General features: G+C 50.4%; 1 protein-coding gene across 2 annotated transcripts; it reads right to left on the minus strand.

The window, feature by feature from the left end:
• Nucleotides 1-10: 10 nt before the first annotated feature.
• On the minus strand, nt 11-27,988 carry RMDN3 (regulator of microtubule dynamics 3). Of its 2 annotated transcripts, XM_062623334.1 has the most exons (12): nt 27,808-27,988; nt 25,529-25,724; nt 24,444-24,590; nt 19,672-19,939; nt 17,538-17,640; nt 16,181-16,241; nt 6,606-6,681; nt 5,864-5,941; nt 4,734-4,832; nt 3,602-3,655; nt 2,187-2,267; nt 11-290 (listed from the first exon to the last, which is right to left on the minus strand). In XM_062623334.1, exons 1-12 carry the CDS (start codon nt 27,980-27,982, stop codon nt 237-239), a joined length of 1,392 nt encoding a protein of 463 aa, XP_062479318.1. In that variant the 5' UTR covers nt 27,983-27,988; the 3' UTR covers nt 11-236. The 2 variants fall into 2 exon arrangements, with proteins under 2 accessions (XP_062479318.1, XP_062479319.1); XM_062623335.1 differs by lacking the exon at nt 2,187-2,267.
• Nucleotides 27,989-27,994: the final 6 nt, after the last annotated feature.

The following is a 27,994-nucleotide window of genomic DNA, read 5'->3' on the forward strand; positions in this document are numbered from 1 at the left end:
ACACAATTTGACCTTCTGTAGGAGTCTGAAAACCCACCGTGGTCAGTGCTGTAAGAAGGAAACAAGACACAATTTGATCCCATTACACCCCACCACGAGCTCCTCCTGGTGAGGCTGCTGCGTGGCTCCTCCTGCAAACTCCGGTGGCTTCTCCATGAAGGGAACGTCGGGATCATGGAACCCCTGACTGGGATTTTCCTGTCTCTGCAGTACCAAGCGGGGTGACTTTTCCACATTCACTCTTCCCAGGCGGAGCGCATCTCTTCAAGGTCTCTCTCACTCTCTGCATCCTGGAAACGCAAGAAGAGAACAGGTAAATACACAGCCCCACTGAAACGATGGAACAGAGCATTTCCCTTTGCTTCTCCAAGCCCACACAAGGTTTTAAGGACACCCCCAGCCTTACCCCTTCCTCCTAATGCCTCTTTTTTCCTCTCTCACCTGCATCTATTTCTCTCTCCACACCCACATCTCTGAAGCTTACTTCAGTTGTCCAGGTACCAAAGAGGGTTTCTCTCAGGTTTCCTCACTGCCTTGCTCAGACTGGAACCCCTTTGCTTCTCCTTCCCAGCGTGATGGGAGCTGTTTGACTGATGAAGAGAAGTAACACTTGCAAAGACCCAACACAGCCACTTAAGCACTGGCTTCTTACTCGACTCCCACTTGTAATGTTGGAGCAGAGGAGAGGATGAACTGCTCAAGACCCCCCTGCCTGCAGCTTTCTCCTGGTCCTTCCTGATTTTCACCTCAGTGCTTTTATGCTTGCCCACGTCTCCCACACACATTTCTTGTGTGTTTTCTGGGGGAAAATCCTCCTCCTATTCCTCAGCCACAGCGTTTTAACCCTGTCCACAGAGATGTCCAAGCAGCACACGGGGAAGCTCCTCATGGGGCTGGGCTGCGCTGTCTCCTTCCTAAGGGAATGAATTCCACTCCCTGGTCCAGCAGCCCCGGCCGAGCGCCTTGTGCAATAGCGGGCAGTGCCCTGCAGGGGGCAGCGCAGCCCCGCCAGCTCCCTGCCAGCTCCGCTCCCAGCATCTCCCTCCTGCTCTTCCACTGCCTGAATTTCAGCACAAAACTTTGCTGTAGTGACCCAAAAAACCATCATGGCCTCAAAAACCGGAGGTGCACGAAGATGCTGCGCATTCCACGTACTCACGGGATCCCCGAGTGGTCTGGGTGGGAAGGAACCTTAAAACTCACCCAGTCCCAGTTAACTCAGCTCAGTCTCCCCTGGGGCAGGTTCAAGCCATTCCCCTTTGTCCTGTCCCTACAGGCCCTTGGCCAAAGCCCCTCCCCAGGTTTCTTGTAGGCTCTTTTAGGTACTGTAGCAGGTAATACCTGCTCCAGCCCTAGGACCACCACTCAGCTCAGGCATCCCCCTCTGAACTGAGCTGCCCAGGCAAAAGGAATGAACCCTCTGCAGACCCCACGGACTGGGAGGATACCACAGCAGTCAGCAGCTCTGGAGATGCTCCAGTGCTGAACACATGCTGCGTGTTCAGATGCGGCCATAACCAAACCTGTGAGTAAGGGAGGCCTTGCACACTGGGGGCTGGACTAAACCCGTATCAGACACACCCAGCTGCTCAGGATTCATTACTTTAGAACCATAGCATCATAGAGCAGTCAGGGTTGGAAAGGAGCTTAAGATCATCCAGTTCCAACCCCCTGCCATGGGCAGGGACACCTCACACTAAACCATGGCACCCAAGGCTCTGTCCAACCTGGCCTTGAACACTGCCAGGGATGGAGCATTCACAACCTCCCTGGGCAACCCATTCCAGTGCCTCAGCACCCTCACAGGAAAGAATTTCCTCCTTAGATCCAACCTAAACTTCCCCTGTTTCAGTTTGAACCCGTTACCCCTTGTCCTGTCACTGCAGTCCCTAATGAAGAGTCCCTCCCCAGCATCCCTATAGGCCCCCTTCAGACACTGGAAGCTGCTCTGAGGTCTCCCCGCAGCCTTCTCTTCTCCAGGCTGAACAGCCCCAGCTTCCTCAGCCTGTCTTCATCCAGGAGGTGCTGAATCTCTTTAGGCACTGAGCTCACGAGCCCCAAGAGCGACCACACTAAGGAAGAAAACACTTTAAACCCCGGGCTTGCAGGCTGGGAACAGTTCTATGACCCTATTTCTGTACCCCCTTTCCCCCTGCTCAGCAGCAGGCGGTTACTGGGCCCGCTACCTCTTTTGTGTTAACTGGCAGCTCGGAAGCAAGGTCCATCCAGAGAACGGCTGCAGCCTTGTTCCCCAGCTCCCTGTAGCACTGAGGAGAAAAGAAACGCCCACGTGAGAGGAGCTCAACAGCAAACACCAGGCAGCAAACGTAACCCAGCCATTAGGAGCCCCGGCAGCCGACAGAGCTGTTCCTCCTCTGACCCAGCTGCAGCGTGGGCTTTCGGGCTTCTGGCACGTCCTGCAGTAGCCTTTGTCCACAGCTCACTACAGTCACAGCAGACTATGGGGTTTTGCGGTGGATTTTGTGTTGTTTTGGGCAAGAAGATTGCTTTTTGGTTGCAGATTTTAAGGTGTCCCTCGGATTTTGACCATTTTTGAAGCTCTATTTTCATTTCCACATAGCCCCTGCTCCTCACAGTGCCCCACCACAAAACCTCTGTACTGAGAGCAGGTCAAGAGCTCATTCCCCAGGCTGGTAGACCTGAGGTCACTGCACTGTGCCACTGAATGCTTACAGGTCTGACAGGTCTCACCATCACAGAATCCCAGAGCAGTTTGGGTTGGAAGAGACCTTAGAGCTCACCCAGTTCCAAGCCCTGCTCACACACAGTGAGCTGCAATGTGTCAAAGACAACATCCAGCTGGTGTAAAGGCCACTACAGCTCTTGCTGGGCTTTCCTCCTCCATCACCTTTATCTTCCCTTAACAAGATGCCTATTGGGATGCAAGCTCTGCATCGAGAGCCCAGCCATAGCGTGCTCCGGACCAAGCAGATCCCACCACTCGCACGCTACCCTGGTAAAACTCCCATTCTTTGGGACACTGGGAATGTCACAGACAACGACTGCAGCTCCTCCTCCTACACCCCCTCTGCCCAGTATTTCTGAAGCTATTTGAGCTTTAAGTATTTCTGGACTCCAGCTGGAGGAATTAAGCAGCAACTTTAACCTTTCAAGAGTTCAAACCCCGTTATTCCCTCCATGCCAACAAAGATCTTTGGAGCACCAGCTCCAGGCACTCATGGTGCATTTAATCATCACTCAAGACTCCCACTTGTATTGGTAAACCACGAGACACACTTTACCCTTTCCTCTTCCCCAAGATTCCCTGCGTACCCCATGGAAGTCCATGGTGCTGGTGGGATTAAACCTCCAGGCTGTGGCCTTCACGTTACCAGGAACACTTCACATAGAATTAGATGTGTTAAAAGCCAAGCAGGATGCTCCGCTGGGCAAAAGCCTCCCTGAATTCCAATGCCCCTGCACTAAATGATTTGGCCTATTATAATCTTATAAAATCTTGCAGTAATTTACACATGCTCAGCACTTCACAGTCAAAGACCACTGTGTAATACAAGTATTTCTCATCTTAGGAGCATAAATGATATGACTGATCTAAAGGAAGCCACAAGTGACTGCTTACCTTGGAAATGTACATTCTTCCTGCCTTGGAATATCCCGGGCTCAGCTCCTCAACCTGCAACGAAGAGAAGGGAGGGTGCAACAGGCAGACATTAGGCTATGCAAAGGACACAGTGAATGCTTAGAGCAGTCCTAGTGCACCTCTTAAACCCAGATGACTAACCCTACTGTTGGAGCTACCTGGCTCAGCATCAGAACTGACTGGCTGGGTCAGCAAAGCTTCTGTGAGTCTATGAATAAGAGGACAAACACCCCCCATTCCCTCATTCAGAGCAGGATTCCTACGAGCAGGAAGTACTCCTGAGAATTTCTTCCTAGAAACAGAATTATAGTGGAGCATTTACCACTTCCCTGGGCCCCTGTGCCAGCGCCTCACCACTCGCACAGTGAAGAGCTTCTTCTTAGATCTAAGCTGAACTTCCCTGTTTCACTTTGAACCCATCACCCCTTGGCCTATCGCTATGAAGAGCCCCTCTCTGACGTCCTGCAGGCCCCTTCAGGTAGGCTGGAAGCTGCTCTGAGCCATTCTTCTCCAAACTCCATGAGCAAGGAGCCCCTGAGAGCCTAAAGCAGCTGCCTGCCCAAGTCTGAGATGGAGAGGTTGGACCTAACCTGCCTTTCAATAAAACATTCTGAGAGACACTGGAATGACAGAACACATCGAGGGGAGTGCTGCCAGGGATGAGCTCAAGCAGACCCCTGGAAGAGTACAAACCCATATGCATTTCAAGCAGTGAATCACTGCGCCATGCAGCCTTTCAAAGGAAAGCCAAAACCCCTTCAAAACAATTCAGAACCTTTTGGGTCTGGTTGTGAGCCCCTCAAAATCACCTTCTTCTGTCTGGTTATTCTACAACAAGGTTTTGCTTGCACCAGCTCTTCCTCCAGTTTTACAGGATCAGGGAATGGTTTGGGTTGAAGGGAGCTTAAAGCTCCTCCAGCTTAGTGGACCCCTTCCACTGGAGCAGCTTGCTCCAAGCACCTGTGTCCTTGAGCACTGCCAGGGATGGGGCAGCCACAGCTCCCCCGGGCGCCCTGGGAGTGATGGGTTTAAGCAGGATACGTGTACCCCAGCTCCCCCCTTGTGGCTGCCTCTGCCAGGGCAGGGGGCCCTGCTTAGGAGGTCTCCTTACCCGTAAGAAGTTCTGCAGCGCGTCCTGTACCGTGGCTGTTGGAGGAGCCTCAAACAGAGCAGAAGCTGTCTTCTTCTCAAGCCATCCCAGGTGTGAAACCTGCCAGAACAGGGAGATGAAACCGTGGAGAGCCAGCATACACAGAAGGACAGACAAGGAATTATCCAGGTCCCTGGAGCTGGCCCATTCCCCTTTGAGAAAGCCAAAGATGCTGGTAGTGTTGGCAGATTCTGGACAAGCCTCCGAGTCCAGCCACAGGGTTAAACCTGACTTGATTTCCTTGTCCTGAGTCAGCTTTTGCAGTTCCATACGTCAGCTGCCACGTGCATAACGGTCAACATTAGATTTGTCTCTACAATTGATTTACTACAGATGTGAAACAGCACGGGTGGTCCAAAACTACCACTGCAGCAGCCCCTGGCAGCTCCCCCCATGCTGGACTTAGAATCAGCCAGGGTTGGAAAGGACCCCAAGATCATCCAGTTCCAACCCCCTGCCATGGGCAGGGACACCTCACACTAAACCATGGCACCCAAGGCTCTGTCCAACCTGGCCTTGAACACTGCCAGGGATGGAGCATTCACAACCTCCCTGGGCAACCCATTCCAGTGCCTCAGCACCCTCACAGGAAAGAATTTCCTCCTTAGATCCAATCTAAACTTCCCCTGTTTCAGTTTGAACCCGTTACCCCTTGTCCTGTCACTGCAGTCCCTAATGAAGAGTCCCTCCCCAGCATCCCTATAGCCCCCTTCAGACACTGGAAGCTGCTCTGAGGTCTCCCCGCAGCCTTCTCTTCTCCAGGCTGAGCAGCCCCAACTTTCTCAGCCTGTCTGTGAGCTTTTATACCTTCAGAGGTTTCTGAATGCAGTGTTTAACACTGCCCATCACTGGAGTGTGTCGCTTGGTACTGCCTCAGGACTGAAGAGTTTCCAGCTCCCACACAAGTGCAACTCCCAAACTACTTCTTCAAGCAACTACAGCATTTCCACACCGTACTTTCTGATACAGCTTCTGAGCTCGGAGCTAAGAGTGTCCTCAGTCCTTATGGAGGCTGGTTTGAATCCATTCACACAGGGAATTCAATTCCAAGGAGGAAGGAAACAGCAGGAAGCAGTACAGAACTATTTTACCTGGTAACACCACCTCCCCAGAAGATAGTAAGACTGTGGATCCTCTGGTTTCAGTTCAATTGCTTTATCGATGTGTTCCTAAGGAAAATCACCACCAACACACATTACATTTTTGCTATGATCAAATACAGTATCCACAAGAGCAGACAAAACCGTGTGGAAAGTGGAAAAGGAGAAGCAGGGGTTGGAACTGGATGAACTTAAGGTCCCTTCCAGCCCAATCCATTCAATGATTCCACATCCACGATTCAAGTGCCAGCGATCAGTAACATCACAGCTACAACGAGATCCCAGGTTTTCTTTAATAGGCTCAGGGAACCCAGAAACACAGCATTTTACCAGCCTCAGAGACAAGAATTCCTACACACAACAGGATGAAGCTGCCCTGCAAGCGTGCTCACAGGCAGCTGCTGCGAAGAGCTGGTGCTGTACTTCATTACCACTCCTGTTTCAAGCTCCCTGCCTCATCATACAGGTGCATTCTGTTTGCAAGACTTCTAGGCTTCCTTTTCCTGAGATTCAAGTGTGGGACCGTGCAGACGCAGAGCAGCCACCTCCTCATACACTGCTGGAATCACCTTCTTCAGCCCAAACCCTCCACCCACAGAATCTCTTTGAGACCCATCTCTTCGAGACCCATCTCTTCCTCAGTAAGAGCTGGAGCCAATTTTCCTACCTTTCTGTTACAGAAGTGAGTATCATTCAGCACTTGCACAGCACCCAGCAGGTCCCTTCTACTCACCTTAAACACATACCCAGTTTGAATGCGCTTCTGGATGCTCTCATGTTCTGACAGCTGCCCACAGAGAATAGCATACCTACACAGGGGAGACATTGCAGCAAATCAGTTTAAATGTACATTTACATCCCACTGATACCTTCGGAAGGAAGGTACCTATGGGCATTAAGGCTGCACTGGGGAAACCAAGGAACACTCCACACCTTTTTCAGGGAAGGGTCTATGTGCAAGTGTTCAGTGCCAAGAAGGTATTAGCTTGAAGGATGCCAGCAAGGCAACAGGAGTGGCTTGGTGTGACACAAACTCATTGCTCTCAGGCTGAGGAGCCTTCCTTCTACCTATGACAGGAGCTTCTACACCCTAAAGTTCTTCACTTAGCAGTGAAGCTGTGTCAGAACACAAAGCAATGACGAGTAAGGGCTACAGCAGCGAGAGCCAGGACTCCGGAAAGCTCTATGCTAACTACGGCACACAACACCCATCTACAGCACAGCAGTTGTCTACTCAGAGGGAAAATACCATGGAAACCTACCCACATCCTGCAGCCTGGCAGGGCCACCAAGCTTGGGAAACAAAAGAACACGTTTTCAGCGTTACAAGTGCAAGGCCAGTTAGCTTTGTGTAGCAAGAGACCCTAAACTGTGACCCCGAGAGGCCCAGTCCCTACCAAATGGGCTCTTTGATGAGCTGTGAAAGCTAAGGAAGGTTCATTGCCAGTGGATTTGCACCCTCCCATCTCACCCCCTTGCCCCACAGCAGCTCCAACCCCCTCCCTCCCTGCACTGCAGCCAGGAAACAGCAGATCATAGGGAGGTGAAAGGGCACCGCTGCTAAAGAGAACACAGGATCCCACGTTCTGGCTGTGCGGATTCAGCCTCCGGCCTCTGCCACCCCAGCCAGGTGAGACCTGTGGGAATGGAGGCAGCTCCCCACTGCGCTCAGAGCCTGGCATGCCTGGAATGGATGGACAAATGAATACCACAAGCCTTGCCCTTACACAAATAAAGCTGAGAAGAAAGATGCAAAGAGACCTCCCTGGAGGTCACTGCATCCGCACCCCGGCGCTGCTGGCTCCTCTTGGCTCCTCTCACCACACTGTATCCCAAAGCATCCCTGCTCATGTTAACCGATGTCCATGCAGGAATTTGCCAGAAGACTTTTGAATCTTCAGTGTCACCAGAAACCCCACAGATGGAGTCACACCTCATGGCTCTGCCTGAACTAAATGCTCAAGGTGTGAGCTGCTATACAAAGAAGTGCATCTCCTAAACACTGTCATATTTGTTGTTAAGCCTCATGCCTTTAACACGTTATTTTGTGTGTGAAAAAGCACTGGTTCAGCTTTACAACTCCTATTTTCCATGACAATGGCAAAGATCACCAGATCAATGTGTTAACTGGGTAAAATCCTTTCCTCCCGCTGAAGTTCAGAGCTGCTCTGTCACAACGTGCTGCTTGCAGAGGATGAAGTAAGTGTTTCTATGGGCTGCTCCAGTTCTGTTTCACAACTGGCATCAGCCTGTGCTAAACATCCCTCCCTACATGACTGGGGTTTAGAAACAGAAGCTAATAAAAGGCCTGTTTCCTAAGATCACAAGATACAATATTCCTGTACAGTAAGTCATGTAGCCCTCTTTAATGCATAGAATTCCAGCCTGGTTTGGGTTGGAAGGGACCTTAAAGCTCCTCCAGCTCCAACCCCTGCCATGGGCAGGGACCCCTTCCACTGGAGCAGCTTGCTCCAAGCCCCTGTGTCCAACCTGGCCTTGAACACTGCCAGGGATGGGGCAGCCACAGCTTCCCTGGGCACCCTGTGCCAGGTCTGTGACTCCGTGATTGATTCAGGTCCTGACCTCCTGTCCTCACTCAGCAGCACCAACATGGTTTCCTGCTTCCATCCCTTCTGCTCGTTTAGCTTGGCTTACCTGAGCTATTTATTCTAATCCATTTGGGAAATGCCTTGGAATGAGTGTCACAGGAGGCTCTGTGGAGCTGCAGGACTGACAAGCAATAAGAGATTAACAGCAGTGAGTTAGGGAAGAGGATTTTCACCTGTAAACACCACGTAACCTCTGGAGCTCTGTTCAAATCGATGTCCCAGCAGTTACCAAACCCTTTTATTATGACTTCACTTGAGTAATTATTAACCAGAACCACTCATTACACTGCAGACACTGGTCAAACTGCAAGTTCCCATTGGAATCTCAGCCCAGCCAGGATTTCCCCATTTACCAGTAAATCAGCTCATGGAAGCAGACCCCACCAGATGAGAGACCGTCTGTCCTTCCACCCTAAACCCCCGAGCTCAGAACATGCAGCTTTGAAGACAGCTCATTTCTGATGGTGCCCTTGGGCTGCCTCCATCACAGCAGGACATGCACATGGAATCCAGCTCCACGGCCAGGGTGGTTTGCCAGCCCAAACACATCCCTTATCTCTCTTAACTGTGTCAAAGGCTTGGTAGCTGAGGATGCTGCTGCTCCTTCCTGCATGGGACAACCAGTAAACTCAAAAGGAGGGGAATGAAGGGAGGAGGGAAAAGAAATGGGGAGAAGCAGCTATTTTGCTGGACACATGGTTCTCCCTGAAGTAATATGGCAACTGGGAGCAAACCTCTGCAAAAAGCTCTCTGCAGGCTTCCTGTGACTGCTCTGGGTGAGTCTGGCCATGACTTCAGCCTTACACAAGTGCAGGGGCCTCACGTGAGTTTGACTCATGAGCAGCATCCACAAGAGCCACTGTTAGAGCAACACGAGCATTACCTCACTGCCATCCAAATGATACCCTCGGGTCTGCCCGGAAGTCTTCACTGCTTTAGAGGAAAACAGCTTTCATTTTTCCAACCGAAACAATCCTGTTTGGGGGGAGGTGTGTGTATCACCCACTGCACAACTTATGGCTCACGTCTCCCAAGTAAGACCTTGCACCACTGGAGCCAACAACAGGATGCAACAGAAGCAATTCACAGTGACTCCTGTTGCTCTCCAAGAGCAGCCAAATCCTGCTGCCCAAATCCAGCAAAGCCCCCACTTTCCAAGCGTGATCAGCTCCACTTTGGCCAAGATACACCAAGATGAAAGCAAGAGCCCAACACACGCAAAGACGTCATTCCAGTACCAGCTCCGGTTTGAGGCAGAGGATCACTTAACATTGTCCTGGGAACATACTCAGGTTCAAAGGAGACCTGGCAAATGATGTTCATGATGGTAGCTCCTAAGGAGTTCACTCAGGCACGTGGCTAAAACCAGAGTTAATTTTCATTAGTGATTTAAGCCAAAATGCAAATGACTGGCACAGCAAAGAAAGGCTGGAACATCCCCTTGTGTACCAGCACTGAAATCCCCCTTCCTTCATGCTAAACCAGTTACAATCTTCTTTGGCAGCCTCAGCTGGGACACACACTGTGTCTTCAGCTTTGCTCACTGTCTGTGTTGGGTTTATCTGCTGAAGATCTGGGGTCTGCCTCGGGAGGCAGCAGGAAAGGACCATATGTGTTCTCTTTGTAGAACAAGATGTATTCATCCCCAGAGAGGTCTGAAGATACAAGTGGTATTTACTGTGTAGAACACACTATTTTTATGGAGTGACCTCATGCCTGTTTAAACCTCTGGTTTTACTCAGAAGATGCAGTTCCAGCTGTTCTCCCAAGAGCTACCAGCAAAGAGGAGGGATATCCATCCCTGCTGAGGTTCCTTCTGTCCCTGCTCATACTCCTGAGCACTTCCTTTTCCTTGACTCCTCTCTGGTGCTCCCACTCTCAAGGCCTGCGTGGCTGAGGACATGGAACAGGATTCCAGCACCCCTGATGAGGGGAGGGACCCTCCTCAGTCACGGATGCTCTCAGGCAGCTCCAGCTACATGCTGTTTCTCCTCCTCTAACTTCAGAACTATTTGCCATATAGTTCCTTCTGCCCCTAGTGCATAGTGAGAGCAACTCCCGTGTTTAATCCACCCACTGAAGAGAAACGCTCGGCTCTTACAGCCAGACACAGCTCCAAATCGGCCAGATCTGGGCAGTACAACACAAAGAGTTAAATCCTAAAGTACTGCCAGCTGTGGACATTAAAGCTCTTTTCAAGTCATACCTGGAACGCCACCACTTTACAAAGAACTGGTATCTGCCCACAGTCAGGCAGATGTACCAGCACAATGTGCCCTCAACACCAGAGGGACGTGGAGCTGTTGGAGCGAGGCCAGAGGAGGCCACGGAGCTGCTGCAAGGGCTGGAGCAGCTCTGCCATGGAGCCAGGCTGAGAGAGCTGGGCTGGGGCAGCCTGGACAAGAGAAGGCTCCTGAAGGGGAGACCTGAGAGCAGCTCCAGTGCCTGAAGGGGCTGCAGGAAAGCTGGAGAGGGGCTTGGGACAAGGGATGGAGGGACAGGCCAAGGGGAATGGCTTGAACCTGCCCGAGGGGAGACTGAGCTGAGCTCTTAGGCAGAAGCTCTTCCCTGGGAGGGTGCTGAGGCGCTGGCACAGGGTGCCCAGAGAAGCTGTGGCTGCCCCATCCCTGGCAGTGCTCAAGGGCAGGTTGGACACAGGGGCTTGGAGCAAGCTGCTCCAGTGGAAGGGGTCCCTGCCTGTGGCAGGGGTTTGGGACTGGATGAGCTTTAAGCTCCCTTCCAACCCAAACCAGGCTGGGATTCTATGAAGTTAAAAGGGCTGATGCACAATACAGTGGCTACCGAGTGTACAAGATGCTTCTCCAACGTGACAGGCTCTTTAGGAGAGAAGGCACATTTCGGAGGTGCATCCAACCCACGAACGTATCCTTCTCCTGCTTCTCTATAACATACAGAATATCATCAGGAGAGCCAAAGCTTATTATGCCTTCTGCAGTGACAGCTTCAGCAGTCAGAACACAGCACTGAATTTCCAATGGGAAATACCCAATTCAAACAAAAGCTGCTAAAGCAGCACCTGCAAAATTTTCCTCCAGTGGAGCTCTGAAATCCCTCACTGCTCTGGCTGCACCTCCACTATTTCTTTAACAAGAGGAGCAGCAGCCAAGGCAAACACACAGCTCACTATCCCTGCCTGATCCCTAAAGCTGCTGTACGTGCTTGAGTTGTGCTGCAAACAGCCCCACTGCACCGACAGGGAACTCTGATGAGGCCACAACTGCTGCTCTCACTTCATCTGTGAAGTCTAAGCAGCAAACCACACAGCTCTGTGCAACGACTAAGGCTTCTTCTACCCACCCCTAAACGCAAGCAAGAACAGACTTAGAAACCTGAACAAGTGTTTGCTCTATGCTCCTCTTCATGAGCTGAAACCAGCTCAGGCAGCAACCACTTCAATTGGACACAGTACCTGTTCAGAGACCTTTCACAATCAAGGCAGTGAATGACTTTGTCTAAATCAGAAGAAAGAATCAGGTGAGATAAGAGAGGAGAACATTAAGAACACTCAGTATCATTCCAATCAGCCTACAGCACACAAGTGTATCCTAAAGGCAGTAAATACTCCAAACCCCCAGCACAGCTCTCCCATGTTCCTGTATTCCTCCCAGGAAAGGAGAGCTGAGAGCAGCCCCAGCAGGATGCAGCCCCAGCTGACTGCTCTGCCCAGCCCACAGCTCTGCAGCAATGGGGCCCCTGGCACCCACTGACCTCCATGAAGCAAGTGACTACAATAAGAGCCTTGCACCAAGCCCCATGTCAAGACAACCCTTGAGGTCCAAAGGGCTCTCCCTCACATGTGAGCAGCTCCCAAAGCCAGTCCAGACACAGTCCCAGACCTTCAGTGGTTTTCTGTCATTCTAGAAACCATCCACTATGGAGCTGCCAGAGCCTTCAAACCAGCCAGCCACAAAACACCCCAGCTGGTCACGCTCCCCAGAGCACTGCCACTGCCAGCACTCACACATCCCTCTTGTTCTCAACCTTGCTTCCTTCATTTGGTGCTTTACAATGTCAGTGATTACTGCAGTAACCAGAAGGGACTGAAAGAGGGGAAGTTTTACTTGCATTGACGACTGCATGTGAAGTATCTTCTGTCCTGCTCGACAAGCAGCACACCTCAGAGCAAATCAACAGGGAATGATTGAGCAACAGGAGCAAATCACACAGCAAAGGGAGCAATGAGCAAGCACAAGAACCAGCACAACTGCATCACAGGTAATCCATAAGCATAAGTGGCAACTGACAGAATAGAAAATTACAGTCAACATGAAATGAGGAAAAATGCAGCCCTTATAATACCTGCACGAGGCTTCACACAGCCCTATCACAGAGGGGAGATGTTAAAATCACTTGGGATATTTCTATTAAAATGCCCATTTAGGATGTTGTGGAAGAGAGAAAGACAATGTTCATGAGTGTATGTGGAAGTAAGAACGAAAAGGATCATCACATTAGCATCACACAGCCTTGCTGCTCCCACAGCTTGTGCTCTGCAGGGAATTCCTATACTGAAGTCTGAAAAAGGAGATGGGAGAAAAATACAGGAAAGGTAACACGGGGGATGAAAGATAATAAACTCATTCCCCATGAAATGGCATTTGGAACCATGTTTTATCCTACATTTTTCACATATATATGTGTGTGTATGTGTGTGTACATATGTACGTGCATGTATGTATCTTTCCAGGCATCATTTCCTGAGCAATAGTGGTTTTCTCCAGGTAAATTCAATCAACATAAGAAAAGCCTGCAATTAAAACAGCTTGTGGCTCATTGTAACCATCCCATGAGCCACACGGAGCTGGAAAGGGAATAATTTCCTGGTCTATTTACAGCAGAAATCATTATTTCTGTGACTGGTAAAGGTAGTTACATATTCCCTTCCCATTCCAGGCCTCCCACATGCTGCTCTGCTGTTTCCTTCCTCCAGCTGCCCTTTCTGCAGCTGCTCTCTCGAGTTACAAGCAAGATGGAGATGAGCAGAAGCCTCTCCCCTGGCTGGACAAGAAATGGGTCCCACAGGACAGGAACTGCACCCTCTTGCACCAAAACTGCTGTGGCAATCGGTGGGCACAGGGTGCAACACAGGCACCGAGGACATCCCAGCTCCAGAGGCTTGGGGTTTTCTACTGCAGACCCGTGACTAAACACCCCCTAACACCCATTGCTTCTGCCCCCTGTAAATGCTGAATTCCAAAGCTGAACTATCAATATTATACCCTGCAAAATACAAAAGATCCAGCATTTGTGGCTTACACACTTCAAGACTCAACGTGACAACTAAAACCCATTCCCTCTAAATGTTAAGGCAGCAAAGGCACACACCAAAATCTGCTGGAGATGGGTCACCCTGTCTGTCCCAGTATTCCTCCTTCTTATCAAATGGAGAACAGCAATTCATTCCCAAGAGCTAGAATACAGAGTCTGTTCAAGATGCTAAAGGCATTTGTTTGGATGCCAGCAGTCCAAACCAAGCCTCCAAATACATAACACTCATCTCCTAAGAGTGCAGTTCTTACATGGTGAGGATACCCAGCACCCTGTTCTCCCAGTGATTTCCACTAAACAATAATCATTTCTCTTTTATTCTATTCTATGTGTTGTGAGCCCTCCACAGCAACTGCTGATCAACACCGTTCATTGAGGAGCTCACCAGACCACCACAAAAGGATGTTCCTTTACCTCTACAGATATCTGAGCCCCTCTCCAAACCCTCTCCTGGGGTGTTTTTAAGCAAGGAGAAGAACCCTTTCAGCCCCTACCTGAGTCACAACCCAAGCCTGGTCACTCAGGCTGCTGAATGAGGAAGGTACCCCCCCCTTGTCTACCTCCTGCCGAGATCCTCACCACCAACAGACTTTACACGAACATGGAACACCCTGCTTGGCTGAAGGGCAGATCAATTCATCATTTATCATGGCAAAAACATGAACTAGCTTTACAAAGAAAGAGCCATCTGCTGCTGTCTCAGTTCGTCTCAAAGCCAGAGCGCTCTGCTGAGTGACAAACAGCATCCCCACGCAGAGCACAGCACTGCAGGCAAGCAGACACTCTTCAGTAGGCTATAAAAGGCTGTCTGAAAAGAATAAAGTTCCTCCTTACTCCAGAATGAAGATGAATACAGAACATGGGCACAGCACTGAGCCCACGCTCACAGGCCTAGCTCACTGAGGCAAATACATCATCTCTTGACATAAAGCAAGCATCTCTGCAGCAGAGCACTATCAAAATGGCAGTAACTGAATGAACCCCAACAAATTAACCCACAAATACTGGAGGAACACAAAGGGAAAACCTCATTCATATTTAATATATAACTCTCAAGACTCTGTGTGCAGCTAGCTACAAGCTTGCTTTTGGGGGCTGTACACATTGCTCTACAGGGGGCTGAAAAGGAGCCAAAGGAAACAAGGCTCGTGGAAGGAAATAAGGAGAGCCCCATCACAGCAAGCTCTCCAGCTCAGGGAACAGCTTCCTGCAAGTTATCTGCGTGAAACACATCCCTTGGCAGCCCATCCACACCCTGCAGGGAACAGGCTGCTCTGAGAGCTGTTCCCCAGGCTCTGCACAACCAGAAGCACTGCTGGTGGAGTTCCACATACTTCTGTGCCAATGTGCTTGCAGCATCCCACACAGGCACAGCCCTAAAGCTGGCTGCTGTGCAAAGCATCCCTTCCACCTTTGGAAAGGGAAGCTGCATGATTCCCAGGAAAGCTGCTAACCAAACTGCCCTTCACCTTTTCAAAATACACGTGCTTCAGCTGCTGGAAGGACATGGAGCTCTTGGAGGGAGTCCAGAGGAGGCCAAGGAGCTGCTGCGAGGGCTGGAGCAGCTCTGCTCTGGAGCCAGGCTGAGAGAGCTGGGCTGGGGCAGCCTGGAGAAGAGAAGGCTCCTGAAGGGGAGACCTGAGAGCAGCTCCAGTGCCTGAAGGGGCTGCAGGAAAGCTGGAGAGGGGCTTGGGACAAGGGCCTGTAGGGACAGGCCAAGGGGAATGGCTTGAACCTGCCCGAGGGGAGACTGAGATGAGCTCTTAGGCAGAAGCTCTTCCCTGGGAGGGTGCTGAGGCGCTGGCACAGGGTGCCCAGAGAAGCTGTGGCTGCCCCATCCCTGGCAGTGCTCAAGGCCAGGTTGGACACAGGGGCTTGGAGCAAGCTGCTCCAGTGGAAGGGGTCCCTGCCTGTGGCAGGGGCTGGAGCTGGAGGAGCTTTAAGGTCCCTTCCAACACAAACCAGTCTTGATTCTATGATTTTATGAAGGAGCCCAAAGAATCTGCAGTTTAGCCTGCTAAATTTAACATGGGGAACACCACATGGAGCTCACTGTACTTATCAATCCCAAACTCATCCTGTCGATAGCTTGTTTCTCCAAGCCTCATCTGAAGTTCATCCTTCACTATTGAAGTACATCAGCTTGTTAGGTGCAGCCTCACAGAATCCTTGGCACAATCTGTTCTGAGCATCCAAAGAACTGGCCATGCTGTCTCAGAGAGACATTCAGAATTGAACAGGTACAAGCAAAGTCTATGACTATAATAAGAACCAAACCAGTCTGTCAACCTTGACTCCAGTTAACCAAAGCTATTCAAGATGGCTTACAGAAAGTACCACTGATGTACCAATGGCAGCTCCAAGGCCTTATCCTGTGGTCCTTAAAAGCAAGCAGGAAGAAGTTACATACCACTGGTGGCACTCAGCACTTTGGTCCCCTTTCTGTAAGGCGATTTCCAGCTCTTCTTTGCCTGCAAGTAAGTGGTCAGAGGTCAGAAATGCAGCTGCTTGCTCTGCGGCTCTCAGAGTACACCAATACAATGGCATCAAAGTCATATCTATTAATTCTATCATACAGCTGCCTTGAAAACGTCCCAGAGGGAATTTCATCCTCTTGCAGTGCGAGGGAACACCCCAGACCACTCAAACCAGCCATGCAAATACACAGTGCAGTGGCCAACTGCACTGACCTGTCAAGACGGTTTTACCTCCTTTGGAAGCACACCTACAGCAAAGCCACCTTCCACACCACAGTAAGAGAAGTTCAGTAGAGCTTGCAGTGGTTTGCTCTGACGCATGTAACAGCCTCAGATCTGGGACATGCCCCACGTTCCCCTCTCCCCCCCAAGAACAAGCCCAGTCTCAAGAAGCTGAAAACTAAGCACTATTATCAGAATAAAACTTAAAATTTCATCTTTTAAATGGCTACACCAATTCCCAGAAAAGAATAATGCGATTAGATACACTAATAGAACTATATTTAGCCATGTGCATAACAGGACAGAAATTACTTAGAACAGTATCTTCTGTTTCACATCTAAACTGTAACAGGGATGATGATTTTGTTTTATTCTGACCCACCTACAATCTTGCAAACAAACCACATCCAAGAGTGAAGAAGAACAAGGGAACTAAACTAAACTGATTCCTCTGAGTAACTGCACATTTAAAACAACATTTCTTTTTTATACCTGCCATGCAAAATTAAATGTGCTACAGCAGAAACTGATTTATCTTAATACCACAGCCTGGAGAAGGCTCTGGGGAGACCTTTTAACAGCCTTCCAGTGCCTAAAGGGGCTACAGGAAACCTGGAGAGGGGCTTGGGCCAAGGGCCTGTAGGGACAGGCCAAGGGGAATGGCCTGAACCTGCCCGAGGGCAGACTGAGCTGAGCTCTTAGGCAGAAGCTCTTCCCTGGGAGGGTGCTGAGGCGCTGGCACAGGGTGCCCAGAGAAGCTGTGGCTGCCCCATCCCTGGCAGTGTTCAAGGTCAGGTTGGACACAGGGGCTTGGAGCAAGCTGCTCCAGTGGAAGGGGTCCCTGCCCGGGGCAGGGGCTGGAGCTGGAGGAGCTTTAAGGTCCATTCCCACACAACCCAATCTGGGATTCTAAGATACGGATAAAAGGTTTGAGAAACAAACCTGAAGAACAGGTTACAGGGAAAATAAGCGCACGACAGGGTTTGCAAGCGCAGGGTTTGTACCTCCAAGGTGTCACACCAGCTTTGAGCATCCCCCTCCCTCTGCCTCAAGCACACCACTCCTCACCATCAGCTGCGTAGGATCTCTTCTCATCTGCGTCGTCTGTGAGCTCACACATATCACTGTGTGCCCGGGCCAGGCGCCACAGGAAGTCCTTCTGCTCCGCGTACTGCAGTGAAAGCACAAACGTTACGTGTAGAGATCCATTCTGCCACTGAGCGAGGAAAAACAAGGGGGGGCACATCCTGGAAGTCACACAGATGATTCCTGACACCTTGAAAGGCCCCAGGTCTACAAGAACGAGAACAGCACCACAAAAAACCAAGCTGGGTGGCCCAATCTCACAATGCAACACTGCTGGTACAGGTCTGACTGTTGCTGCCTTCTTGCAAGTAACCCTCCACTTAAAGGCTACACTGAGGTCAGGTCTCCAGCAGCTCCACTAACAACACAGAGGGCAAAAAAATCACCCTAAAGCTCACCTCTTGATTAAATATCACAAATTCAACCTTACGTCTTCCATGCTTCAGCGCCCACTCCAGCAGCTCCCCATCCTGCCCTGTTCTGAAACCTGGGGCAGTACTGGAGGTGTTCTCCCAAATTTGAAGCATGCATGTTCAGACAAATTCAAATTTACTCAAAAAAAAAAAAAAAAGGGGGGTTGAAGATGAAAACACGACCACCAACAGTCTGCTTTCTTTTGTGGCAATACTGGGAATAAACTGAAGTGGGAGCATCACCAGAAAGAAGCACACAGGAGGACGTGAGAAGCCCACAGGCCTGTCACTGCTTCCTGCTGGGAAGGAAAAAACCCAGCTTACTTGAAACAAGAACCAATCAAGTTCTTTGTTATTTCTCTCCTTTTATTCCTTCTGAAAATACAGAAGCCAAAAGGTTTTGCTCTTTAGAAAGCTGGTAACACAAACGTTTCCTTTGCTGGCTGTGCAGTACTTCAGTAAACCCCAACCAGGGCTGCCAGAGGGGCTGCAGCAGGCATGGACATGCCTGCACTGGTGCTGGAGCACACAGAGCAGATGGAGCCAGGAGGGGCTGGGCTCTGCTCCCAAGGAACAAGGGATGGGACAAGAGGAAACGGCCTCAAGCTGCACCAGGGCAGGTTTAGATGGAGCTGAGGAACAATTCCTGCCCCAGAGGGTGCTCAGGCATTGGAACAGGCTGCCCAGGGCAGGGCTGCAGTCACTGTCCCTGCAAGTGTTCACACACCGAGGAGACGAGGCCTCAGTGCCATGGGGCAGTGGTGGCCTTGGCAGTGCTGGGGTAAGGGTTCGACTGGATGAGCTGGAAGGGCTTTTCCAACCTGGTTGGTTCTGTGACCCTATGAACAGCCACAGCCAGCCACAATTCAATGCTGACTGCAGATGCTGTGCGTGGCCAGAGATACAAGCAGCAACCCGCACCATCACTGCCCCTTCTGTGCTCCCACACCTCAGCACCAGCTTTCACCAAACCAGGGGATCAACTCACACAGAATCCCAGCCTGGTTTGTGTTGGAAAGGACCTTAAGATCTTCCACTCCAAGCCCCTGCAACAGGCAGGGACCCCTTCCACTGGAGCAGCTTGCTCCAAGCCCCTGTGTCCAACCTGGCCTTGAGCACTGCCAGGGATGGGGCAGCCACAGCTTCCCTGGGCACCCGGTGGCAGCGCCTCAGCACCCTCACAGGGAAGACCAGGTACATCCCCTACGTGATAGAAAAACACCCACTCTTTAAGGTGGCACACTCCAGGCTTTTAATCTCATTAACTAATGAACACCTAAGTGTCACCTAACCCTTCTGCTTGAATATGCAATTTACTTATTTCATGAACCACCACACATGCTGGGCAGTCCTTGGCAAGGCCAAGCTTCCTGAACATAGACTGAGCCACTGCACGTGCAACAAGATAAAGGTCCTCAAAACATCTGCTCACTGTATACACCCAGCACTATGGTTTTACACGTGCACTGTGCTCACGCAGGGAAAGCAATGACATGATGAGACAGAGTTCCAAGACAGAATGCGACTGGGAACTGGCTGCTGAAGCCTGAACAATTGTGGCCCTCAGCCCACTCCCCAGTCGCTCCTGAGGAGGGGGCCACTGGAAGCTGGCCCAGCTGCTGGGCAGGACCTGGATCCTGCTAAGAAATACAATGTCCTCTTCAGCTGAAATCACTGCTGAGAATACAAAAGGCAACCCTTACCGCCAGCTTATTGTTGAGCAGCAGCTGGAACCCCTCTCTCTTCTCCTGCTCATCTCCGCTGTGCAAGCGGTCAGCCTGCTGCAGGAGCTGCTCCAGCCCTTCCTCCAGGAAGGAATCCAGGGCTAAATGGGTTTCCTCCTCGTTGACAAGATCCAGGGAATCCCGTCGTGCAGTTCTCACTGTTTCACAGCTCACTTCATCTTCCCCTTCCTCGCTGTCCTTCTCAGACTCCCGGTCGTAATCGGACTCGGCGTTGGCTGTGCTGTACCTTTGAGATAAACCACCACAATGCAGGATCAGCTTGAGGAGATGCTCTGCAGCCTGTGACAGGCTCATACACCTGGGATGGGGAAAACAACCCTTCCTAACAGAGGAAGAGGAGTACCTTAGTTCATCCTGGAGAACGCTTTACAGTCCAGTGTCACAAATAACAACCAATCACTGTTCCTCATGTAATTCACACAACCTCAACAAAATGAAGAGGTTGACCCAAGAAGTTAAGCAGAACTCGCTCACAAGCACCCATATCTCACGTGCACACCCCAACAGCTTCTCTTAGGCCTTCTCACCTCAATGTAAAACACTTCAACCAAGAACAGAGGCAGGCCAATTCAGTTCCGTGTGGGGAACATAAAAGAGAAGTTCAACTGAAAATCCAACGCGCTCATCCACGTGGAACACACAACCTCATGTTTTCAGCTCATTCCAGGGAATTTCAGACACAATAGCTGTTCTGGCAGGACCTGCTACCTCCAGCATCTTGTCTGAATGCTCAGTATGAAACAGCTTGTTCACACTGACATGAAGAGGTGCAAAACAGTAGGAGAGTGAGCACAGCTATTTCACACGAGCAAGAAACCCAGGAAGGAGAGAGCAGACGAGCCACAGAAAGACAGCACATGTACAGAACCCCAGGCAATGATAAGCTGCTCAATTAGGCAAAGGAACCAGGATAAAGCTAAGATCAAAGCTTCTCAAAGTGGGTAAAATTAAGCTCCCCAGAGTCATGAACAGGCACATAAGCTGGAAATTTAAACCACCATTATATATGATTGATACCACTGCCGCAGGCTGTCTACTTACAGAACTGGTTTCTTTTTAAAGGAGACTCTGTCCCACTCACCTTTATCTGCAAGTTTTAACTGCAGAATAAGCACAAGTCAGCCAGCAACTTAAGCAGTGCACTTTTACATTGGTATTTTCCTGGTTCATCTGCATAGGAAGCTCTCTTCCTGAAGCAGGCTACTTCAAATCCCATCAGTGATTAACTCTAGGGGATGTCTGCCATTGTTACCCAACCAAACTGTGCCCAAGCCAATTTCACAAGTCCTGCTGGAATTCAAAGTCTGGGGGCATTTGGTTATGAACCTCACTTTCTTCCTGGAGAGGGAAACTAGATTGATTAACAGAAATAGGTACTGAGTTTCACTTACTAACACCTTTGCACAGTTCTGTGTGGATTGTGAGTAATGTAGGATATACACATATGTATAAAAACACAGATTTAAATATTTAAGATTTATAATACATGTAAAAATATATAAATATATTTTTATATATTTCTATATATAATATATATACACTCAAATATATATACTATATATAAATATATATTATAGTATATATTATATATTCTATTATTATATGATTATGTTATTATAATTACATATTACACTATATACAATATATAATATTATATATAGAATATATAAAATATATATTTATATATTCTATATATAGTATATTTTATATATTAAATATAATTATAATAATTATTATTATAATAAAGTATATAATATACACTATAATATATAATTATATATATTTATATATATATATTGTGTGTGTATATATATATTGTGTATATAAATAAAGGACCAAAAGCTGCTCTCCCTTTTGTCCAAGCTGAATTTCTCCTCGAAGGGAGAGCCTAATGCTCTGGGCATGAAGCTGCCTTTGCCTGGAGACAAAGATAAGTGACCCAAGTGGCCTATCTGAAGACAGCAGCCACAGTAGTTTGGCCACACACAGATAACAAGACACATCTGGCTATCAAAGCTTCAGCTTTCTGAGAAGCATCAATAATGCTCAAGCATCTCCCTCTCTGGCAGAGGGTAAATGAACACCCTCACTGCCCACAGTCCCCAACCCTCATCCATAAACTTAAAGCCACACATTTTGTACTGAAACATTTCAAGAGAAGAAATAAAGGAAAAGTGAGGCTTACCCCTGTGAAGCCAGGAAATCAAGGGCCATGCTGCAGATTATGTAGGCAGCACTAAATCCATGGACAACGCAGCTGCACGGTGGTAGGTGACACTGGCATGGCTCCATTTCAGATTTAAAACCTCACTTCTTGGTATTTTCTTATGATATTACTAGTTCTCTGGACCACCTCATTTTGATACTTAAACTCCTCAGACTCTTATGTCCCATCCTAACCCACCGTGCAGCACAGCTGTGACACCGTATAACTCCATCTGACTGGCAGCTGCAAAGATTCCAGTGCTTCAGCTAGAAAACACTTTGCACATTGAAGGCTCCTGACACACAACAAGGTCTTGAAACCAGGCTCAACATGTGGCTCCTATAGCTTTTTCCTCCACCACCAAAGTGTGTTTCCTCCAGGACAGCTCAGACAAGATTCTGCCAGTTTAAAAAGACAAGTAATGCTGTATGTAACCTCACAAACACAGAGTTTTCAGAAAGATCGAGGGATTTAGATGCTAGCAGCCTGTCAGCCTGCATTTATGATGATGGAAAGCTCTCAATGCTTTAGTAAGTGGAGGCCTCTGGTGAGCACTCATCCTGATGAAAGCTAAGCCTACGACCTGGAACAAAATGCCCATGGGAAGAGGAGGCAAAGAGGCTCAAAAGGCCAACGTGGTGCTAGAGCAAGGTGGGGAATTAAGCATCCAAGACCTCTGGGCTCCTGAAAGCTCAAGACGACTCCTGTGACTTGTATATGAAACAGAGAAGATGCTTGTGCCTGTGTGGTTTATGAAGTAAAGCTGAAACCAGAGCTCCTCTTTCTGAACTGCACTGAAGGAATAGGATTGCCAGAAATGAATGCACAGCTGGAATTCAGCTCTTGGGAACAGGCTCATTCTTCCTCCCAGAGGCTGCTAATTCCAAAATTTACATTTCCCACCTTGATTTTCCACTAGAAAATGTCAGTATTTACATCTCTAAAAGACAGCATTGCATAACAAAGGCAGTTGGTCCTGAGCAGACTAATATTATACCTACTGGTATAGGACAGATGCCAGAGCACGAAATTATATACTATTCAATTTGGGGCTTTATAATCATATGACAGCTGCTTATCCACTAATTCTCCACCTTGGTCATTGAACTCTGCACCTCTGACTTGCTGTTGGCCCCTATCATGATTTAAAACTTTCTCATGACCAGACAACACCACGGGCTGGTACCTGCTGGCAAAGCCCATCCTTTTGAACAACCTTTACAAAGTCCACTGGCACCCTGATGACTCAATGTATCTGTTATCAGCTACACAGCAAAGCCCTGTCTTCAGCTCCAGCTCCATCACTGTAAGATGTTGTGCAGCCCCGTTACCTATTACACCACCGTGAATCACTTGTTCCCTAAATCTGCTTTCGTACAACACCCACTCCAGCTGAACAAAGCCCTTCTAGAGCTGAATGAGCTCACAGCAGCTCTTTCCTGCTTCACCACTTCCAGTTACTAGAGATAAAACACCAAAGTGACGTGGGTCCTGGCAGTCACAACGCCTGCTCTCCTGCAGTGAGCGCGCTCTGCTCCAGAGGCTGCTGCAGCAAGGGCTGCTTTGTCCCCACTGAAAAAGCCCTGCTGCCAAGTGCCAGCCTGCACCAGCTCACTGCTCACTCAGCTGCTAACGGACAGCACATCAGGCCCAAATCCTGCCTGCCTTGCCCTGTGCTGTAATTACCTTCTCTCTTTACATCACATCCACTTCAACTCCCCTGGGTAAATGGACATGGCCATGAACAAGTACAGTGCTGCATGTTTTGGAGCGTACTCACACACCTCAGGAGCTCTAGAATCCATCTGATGAATACACAGCAGTGCTTCAGCAGAAAGGCAGCATTCACATCTGTTTAGGCAACAGACCTCAATATCTATCTACTATGACAACAATTTCACCTATACTGTGATTTTTACCAATGTTCTTGAACTACACAGCACTCTTCACCTCTTATTAAATGACAAGAACTTCAGCAACACAACAGTGAAGTAAGTGTGACACACCGAGAAGGATCCTAAGTCCCCTAGCTAAAGACATTCACATAGAACCACAGAGTGGTTTGGGCTGGAAAGGACCTTAAAGCTCCTCCAGCTCCAACCCCGGCCACAGGCAGGGACCCCTTCCACTGGAGCAGCTTGCTCCAAGCCCCTCTGTCCAACCTGGCCTTGAACACTGCCAGGGATGGGGCAGCCACAGCTTCTCTGGGCACCCTGTGCCAGCGCCTCAGCACCCTCCCAGGGAAGAGCTTCTGCCTCAGAGCTCAGCTCAGTCTCCCCTCTGGCAGGTTCAAGCCATTCCCCTTGGCCTGTCCCTACAGGCCCTTGTCCCAAGCCCCTCTCCAGGTTTCCTGCAGCCCCTTTAGGCACTGGAGCTGCTCTCAGGTCTCCCCTTCAGGAGCCTTCTCTTGTCCAGGCTGAAGATTTTAGTCAACTGGAATCCCTTCCTTTATGTTAGAAACGGCACAGATGTAACTGGGCACCCCAGTCTGTGAGAGCTGCTCCTGCCCTGCTGCTGTGCTCACCCTCCTTCACTTTCCCCATCGTCCGTGTTGGCTGCTCCCGAGCTGGCTGTGAAGTAAATGGAACTGGAGCACGTGGAATCGCTTCTTTCTCTGGGAAAGGGAAAGCGCCTCCGGCGAGAAACCTTCTGGGTTTCTTCCAGGTGGGACCTAAGAGGAAGGCAGAAAGAGAAGCAAACGATCATTAGGCAGGGACACGAGTGCTGGTTCACTTCCTTCTCCTCTGGAGCAGATTCCACCCACTTCACTTTATAGGCAACACATTCACGAGGTGACTTACTCCTGCTTGCACAAACATCCTGCAACCACACAGCAAGAGTCATACCCTACAGCGAGCACACACTGAGCACAGCCTTGGTCCAGATACAACCCATACGTGCCATCCACATACAGTGATACCTAAAGGGGCTGCAGGAAACGCGGAGAGGGGCTTGGGACAAGGGCCTGGAGGGACAGGCCAAGGGGAATGGCTTGAACCTGCCCGAGGGGAGACTGAGATGAGCTCTTAGGCAGAAGCTCTTCCCTGGGAGGGTGCTGAGGCGCTGGCACAGGGTGCCCAGAGAAGCTGTGGCTGCCCCATCCCTGGCAGTGTTCAAGGCCAGGTTGGACACAGGGCCTTGGAGCAAGCTGCTCCGGTGGAAGGAGTCCCTGCCTGTGGCAGGGGTTGGAACCAGTGATTCTGTATCACACCCACTGCCCTGATTTCACCAGGGAACAGGCAAAGGAATCCTCAAACACCCTGCAGCACAGCACCTTTTATTCTGGATCAAAAGTTCCTACAGTCAGCAGCAGGGAGAAGACAGCAATAGCAAGAAGCAAACATTCACACAACAAGAAACCTTCCCAGTTCAGAACAAGAAGCCAGTGTCACTACTTGATATTCTGTAAGAAAAAAACCAACCATGACTGAATACACAGGTTTTTTTCCATTAATGTCACGGGATGCCAAGACATAATCCCAGTGGAAACCAGAAAGACACTTCCTCCTCTTTTGGCTTTTAGGGTTAAGATGCTCCTGGCTGTTCTGCCATGCTATGGAGCAAACCTGTGCACGAGCAGAGGAAGTCAGCAAGGGGCAGGGTCCATACCTGACCTCACAGACGATTTCTGCAGCTAGGCTCTGCAGGCTGGTCCGGAGCTCCTCCACCTCCTTCCTCAGCTCTGACAGGTTCCTCACCACGAAGTCAAGCTGCTCCAGCACGTCCAGCAGCTCCTCGTGGGCTGGGAGAGCTCTGTACACAGCACCATCGCCTGCCTCCACAGGAGCCAGCGCCCTGGCCGTGACTGAAAGGAAACAGGGGGGGAAGCTCAGCAGAGGGGAAAGGGAAGGGATTTCACATGGGAAATGTTAGCACATTTTGTCCTCAGGAGGTGGGGGATGAGGCCCGATTCCAAGCACTGCTCCCTGACCCGACCTTTGGGGTTCTTGTACTGTTTTGCAGCTCCCTTCCCCGACACCAGCCTCTATCCACACTGAAGAGCTCTGCAATAGCAGCTAGGGGTGAACAAAGCTCTTGGAGCTACACTTCCCCCAAAACCCCTTGTAAAACTTCCTCAAGACCACCACAATGCAGTGACCATCCCAGAGTGTGCAGACAGAGACGCTACTTTGGGGCTGCTTTATTTGAAGTCCTTACTGCAAATTCCTCCCCTAATTCCTGTTCTCCACACCGCTGTCCTAACATCACACTGAAACAGCACTCTGTGCTTTCCTCCTGAACCACAGTGAACTCAGGAGCCCACAAGTCAGGAAGCAACCAGCCTGCCAGGTAACTGGGACAATGGATAAGGAGAATGGAAGCCAAAAACCCCTTACTCTTGAACCAAACAACTCTATTCTTATTCAAGGAAAAGCCCCACAGGAGCCCAACGAGGAGACATCACACTTCAGGGGAGTTTAGCCATTAAAATACAGCACTGCCTGCTTTTGAGTGCCTGGAAACCTCACCAGCCTGCCTGATCCTTAAACCTGCCTGCAGTGTGAGCAACCAGCCTGGGACAATGGATTCACATATGGGGACTTAAAACAGGCCTTCTTGAAAGCTCATAAATATCATAGGTAAATATAGAATCCTAGAATAGTCAGGGTTGGAAGGGAACTTAAGATCATCCAGTTCCAACCCCCATGGAACCCTGCATGGGCAGGAGCTGTCTCTGCTCCTGTTCTCCCCTCAGCAGAGCCCAAGTAATGCTCTCATCCTCCTGGTTCTGCTCAGGAGCTGCTGGTTCACGTGAAGCCCAACTGCACAAACTGATTCCTTCTAAGATGTGTGGTCAACAGCCAGGGCCAGATGTTCACTGCAGCCACAGGTACCAGCCTATCGAAGCTGTCCGAGTCTATCTGCTCTCTTGTGTGGTTCACCCTACATGTGCTGCAGCAGGAAAACATTAAAGGATGAGTATTGAAAAGGTGGCTGTGTGAGACCACAGGTTAAAACACTGGGCACGAACAACTCCTGCCCTAATGCAGCAGCAAAGACAAACCTTCAGACACCCCAGGAAGGGTTTTCAAGTAGAAGTTCTTCCTAAAAGTAAACTAATTTTTAAGTCCACCCCACTGCACTAAACACATTGTTAAAGGGGAGCACCTGATGCTTGCCCCTCATGGAATGGTTTGGGTTGGAAGGGACCCTAAAGCTCCTCCAGCTCCAACCCCAACCCCTTCCACTGGAGCAGCTTGCTCCAAGCCCCTGTGTCCGACCTGGCCTTGAACACTGCCAGGGATGGGGCAGCCACAGCTTCTCTGTCCCTGCCCATTGCTGGTGCCACGAGCCCCAGTTCAGAGCCTGAACAGAGCCAGCCCCAAGTCCTGCTCCTGCAGGTAAATAAATCCAGGGCGGTTCTGGGGGCAGCTTTTTGCAGTTCCAAACCTGGCAGTGGGTGAGGGCAGTTAAAGCCTGAGAGCAGCTCTTGTGAATCCAGAACCAACCAGGCTGGAAAAGCCCTTCAAGCTCATCCAGTCCAACCCTTACCCCAGCACTGCCAAGGCCACCCCCAACCCATGGCACTGTGGCCTCGTCTCCTCGGTGTGTGAGCACTTGCAGGGCCGGTGCCTGCAGCCCTGCCCTGGGCAGCCTGTTCCAATGCCTGAGCACCCTCTGGGGCAGGAATTGTTCCTCAGCTCCATCTAAACCTGCCCTGGTGCAGCTTGAGGCCGTTTCCTCTTGTCCCATCCCTTGTTCCTTGGGAGCAGAGCCCCTCCTGGCTCCATCCTCCTCTCAGGCACTTGTAGGCAGCCATCAGGTCCCCCCCGAGCCCTCTCCCCGCCTCTCCCGGGGCAGGGCAGCGGCAGGAGCCGCGCTCACCGGCGCAGGCCCCGCACGGAGCCGGGCCCCGGGCGCAGCGGTAACCGCAGCCCCCCCCGTACCGTGGCTCCGCCGCCCGGTCTCCCCCGCCGGCTCCTCGCGGTCGCTGCCCCCGGGCCGGCCCCGCCGCCGCCAGGGCCGCAGCACCCAGAGCAGGCCCAGCCCGGCCCCCGCCGCCCCCAGCGCCAGCGCCAGCGCCACGCGGCCGGGACCGGGCCCGGGCCCCGCCGGCGCCATGGCCGCCCTGCC

This window comes from Pezoporus occidentalis, unplaced genomic scaffold (genome assembly GCF_034315485.1).
Source record: "Pezoporus occidentalis ecotype Australia unplaced genomic scaffold, CSIRO_AGI_Poc_V1 ctg250, whole genome shotgun sequence".
NCBI classification, from domain to species: Eukaryota; Metazoa; Chordata; class Aves; order Psittaciformes; family Psittacidae; genus Pezoporus; species Pezoporus occidentalis.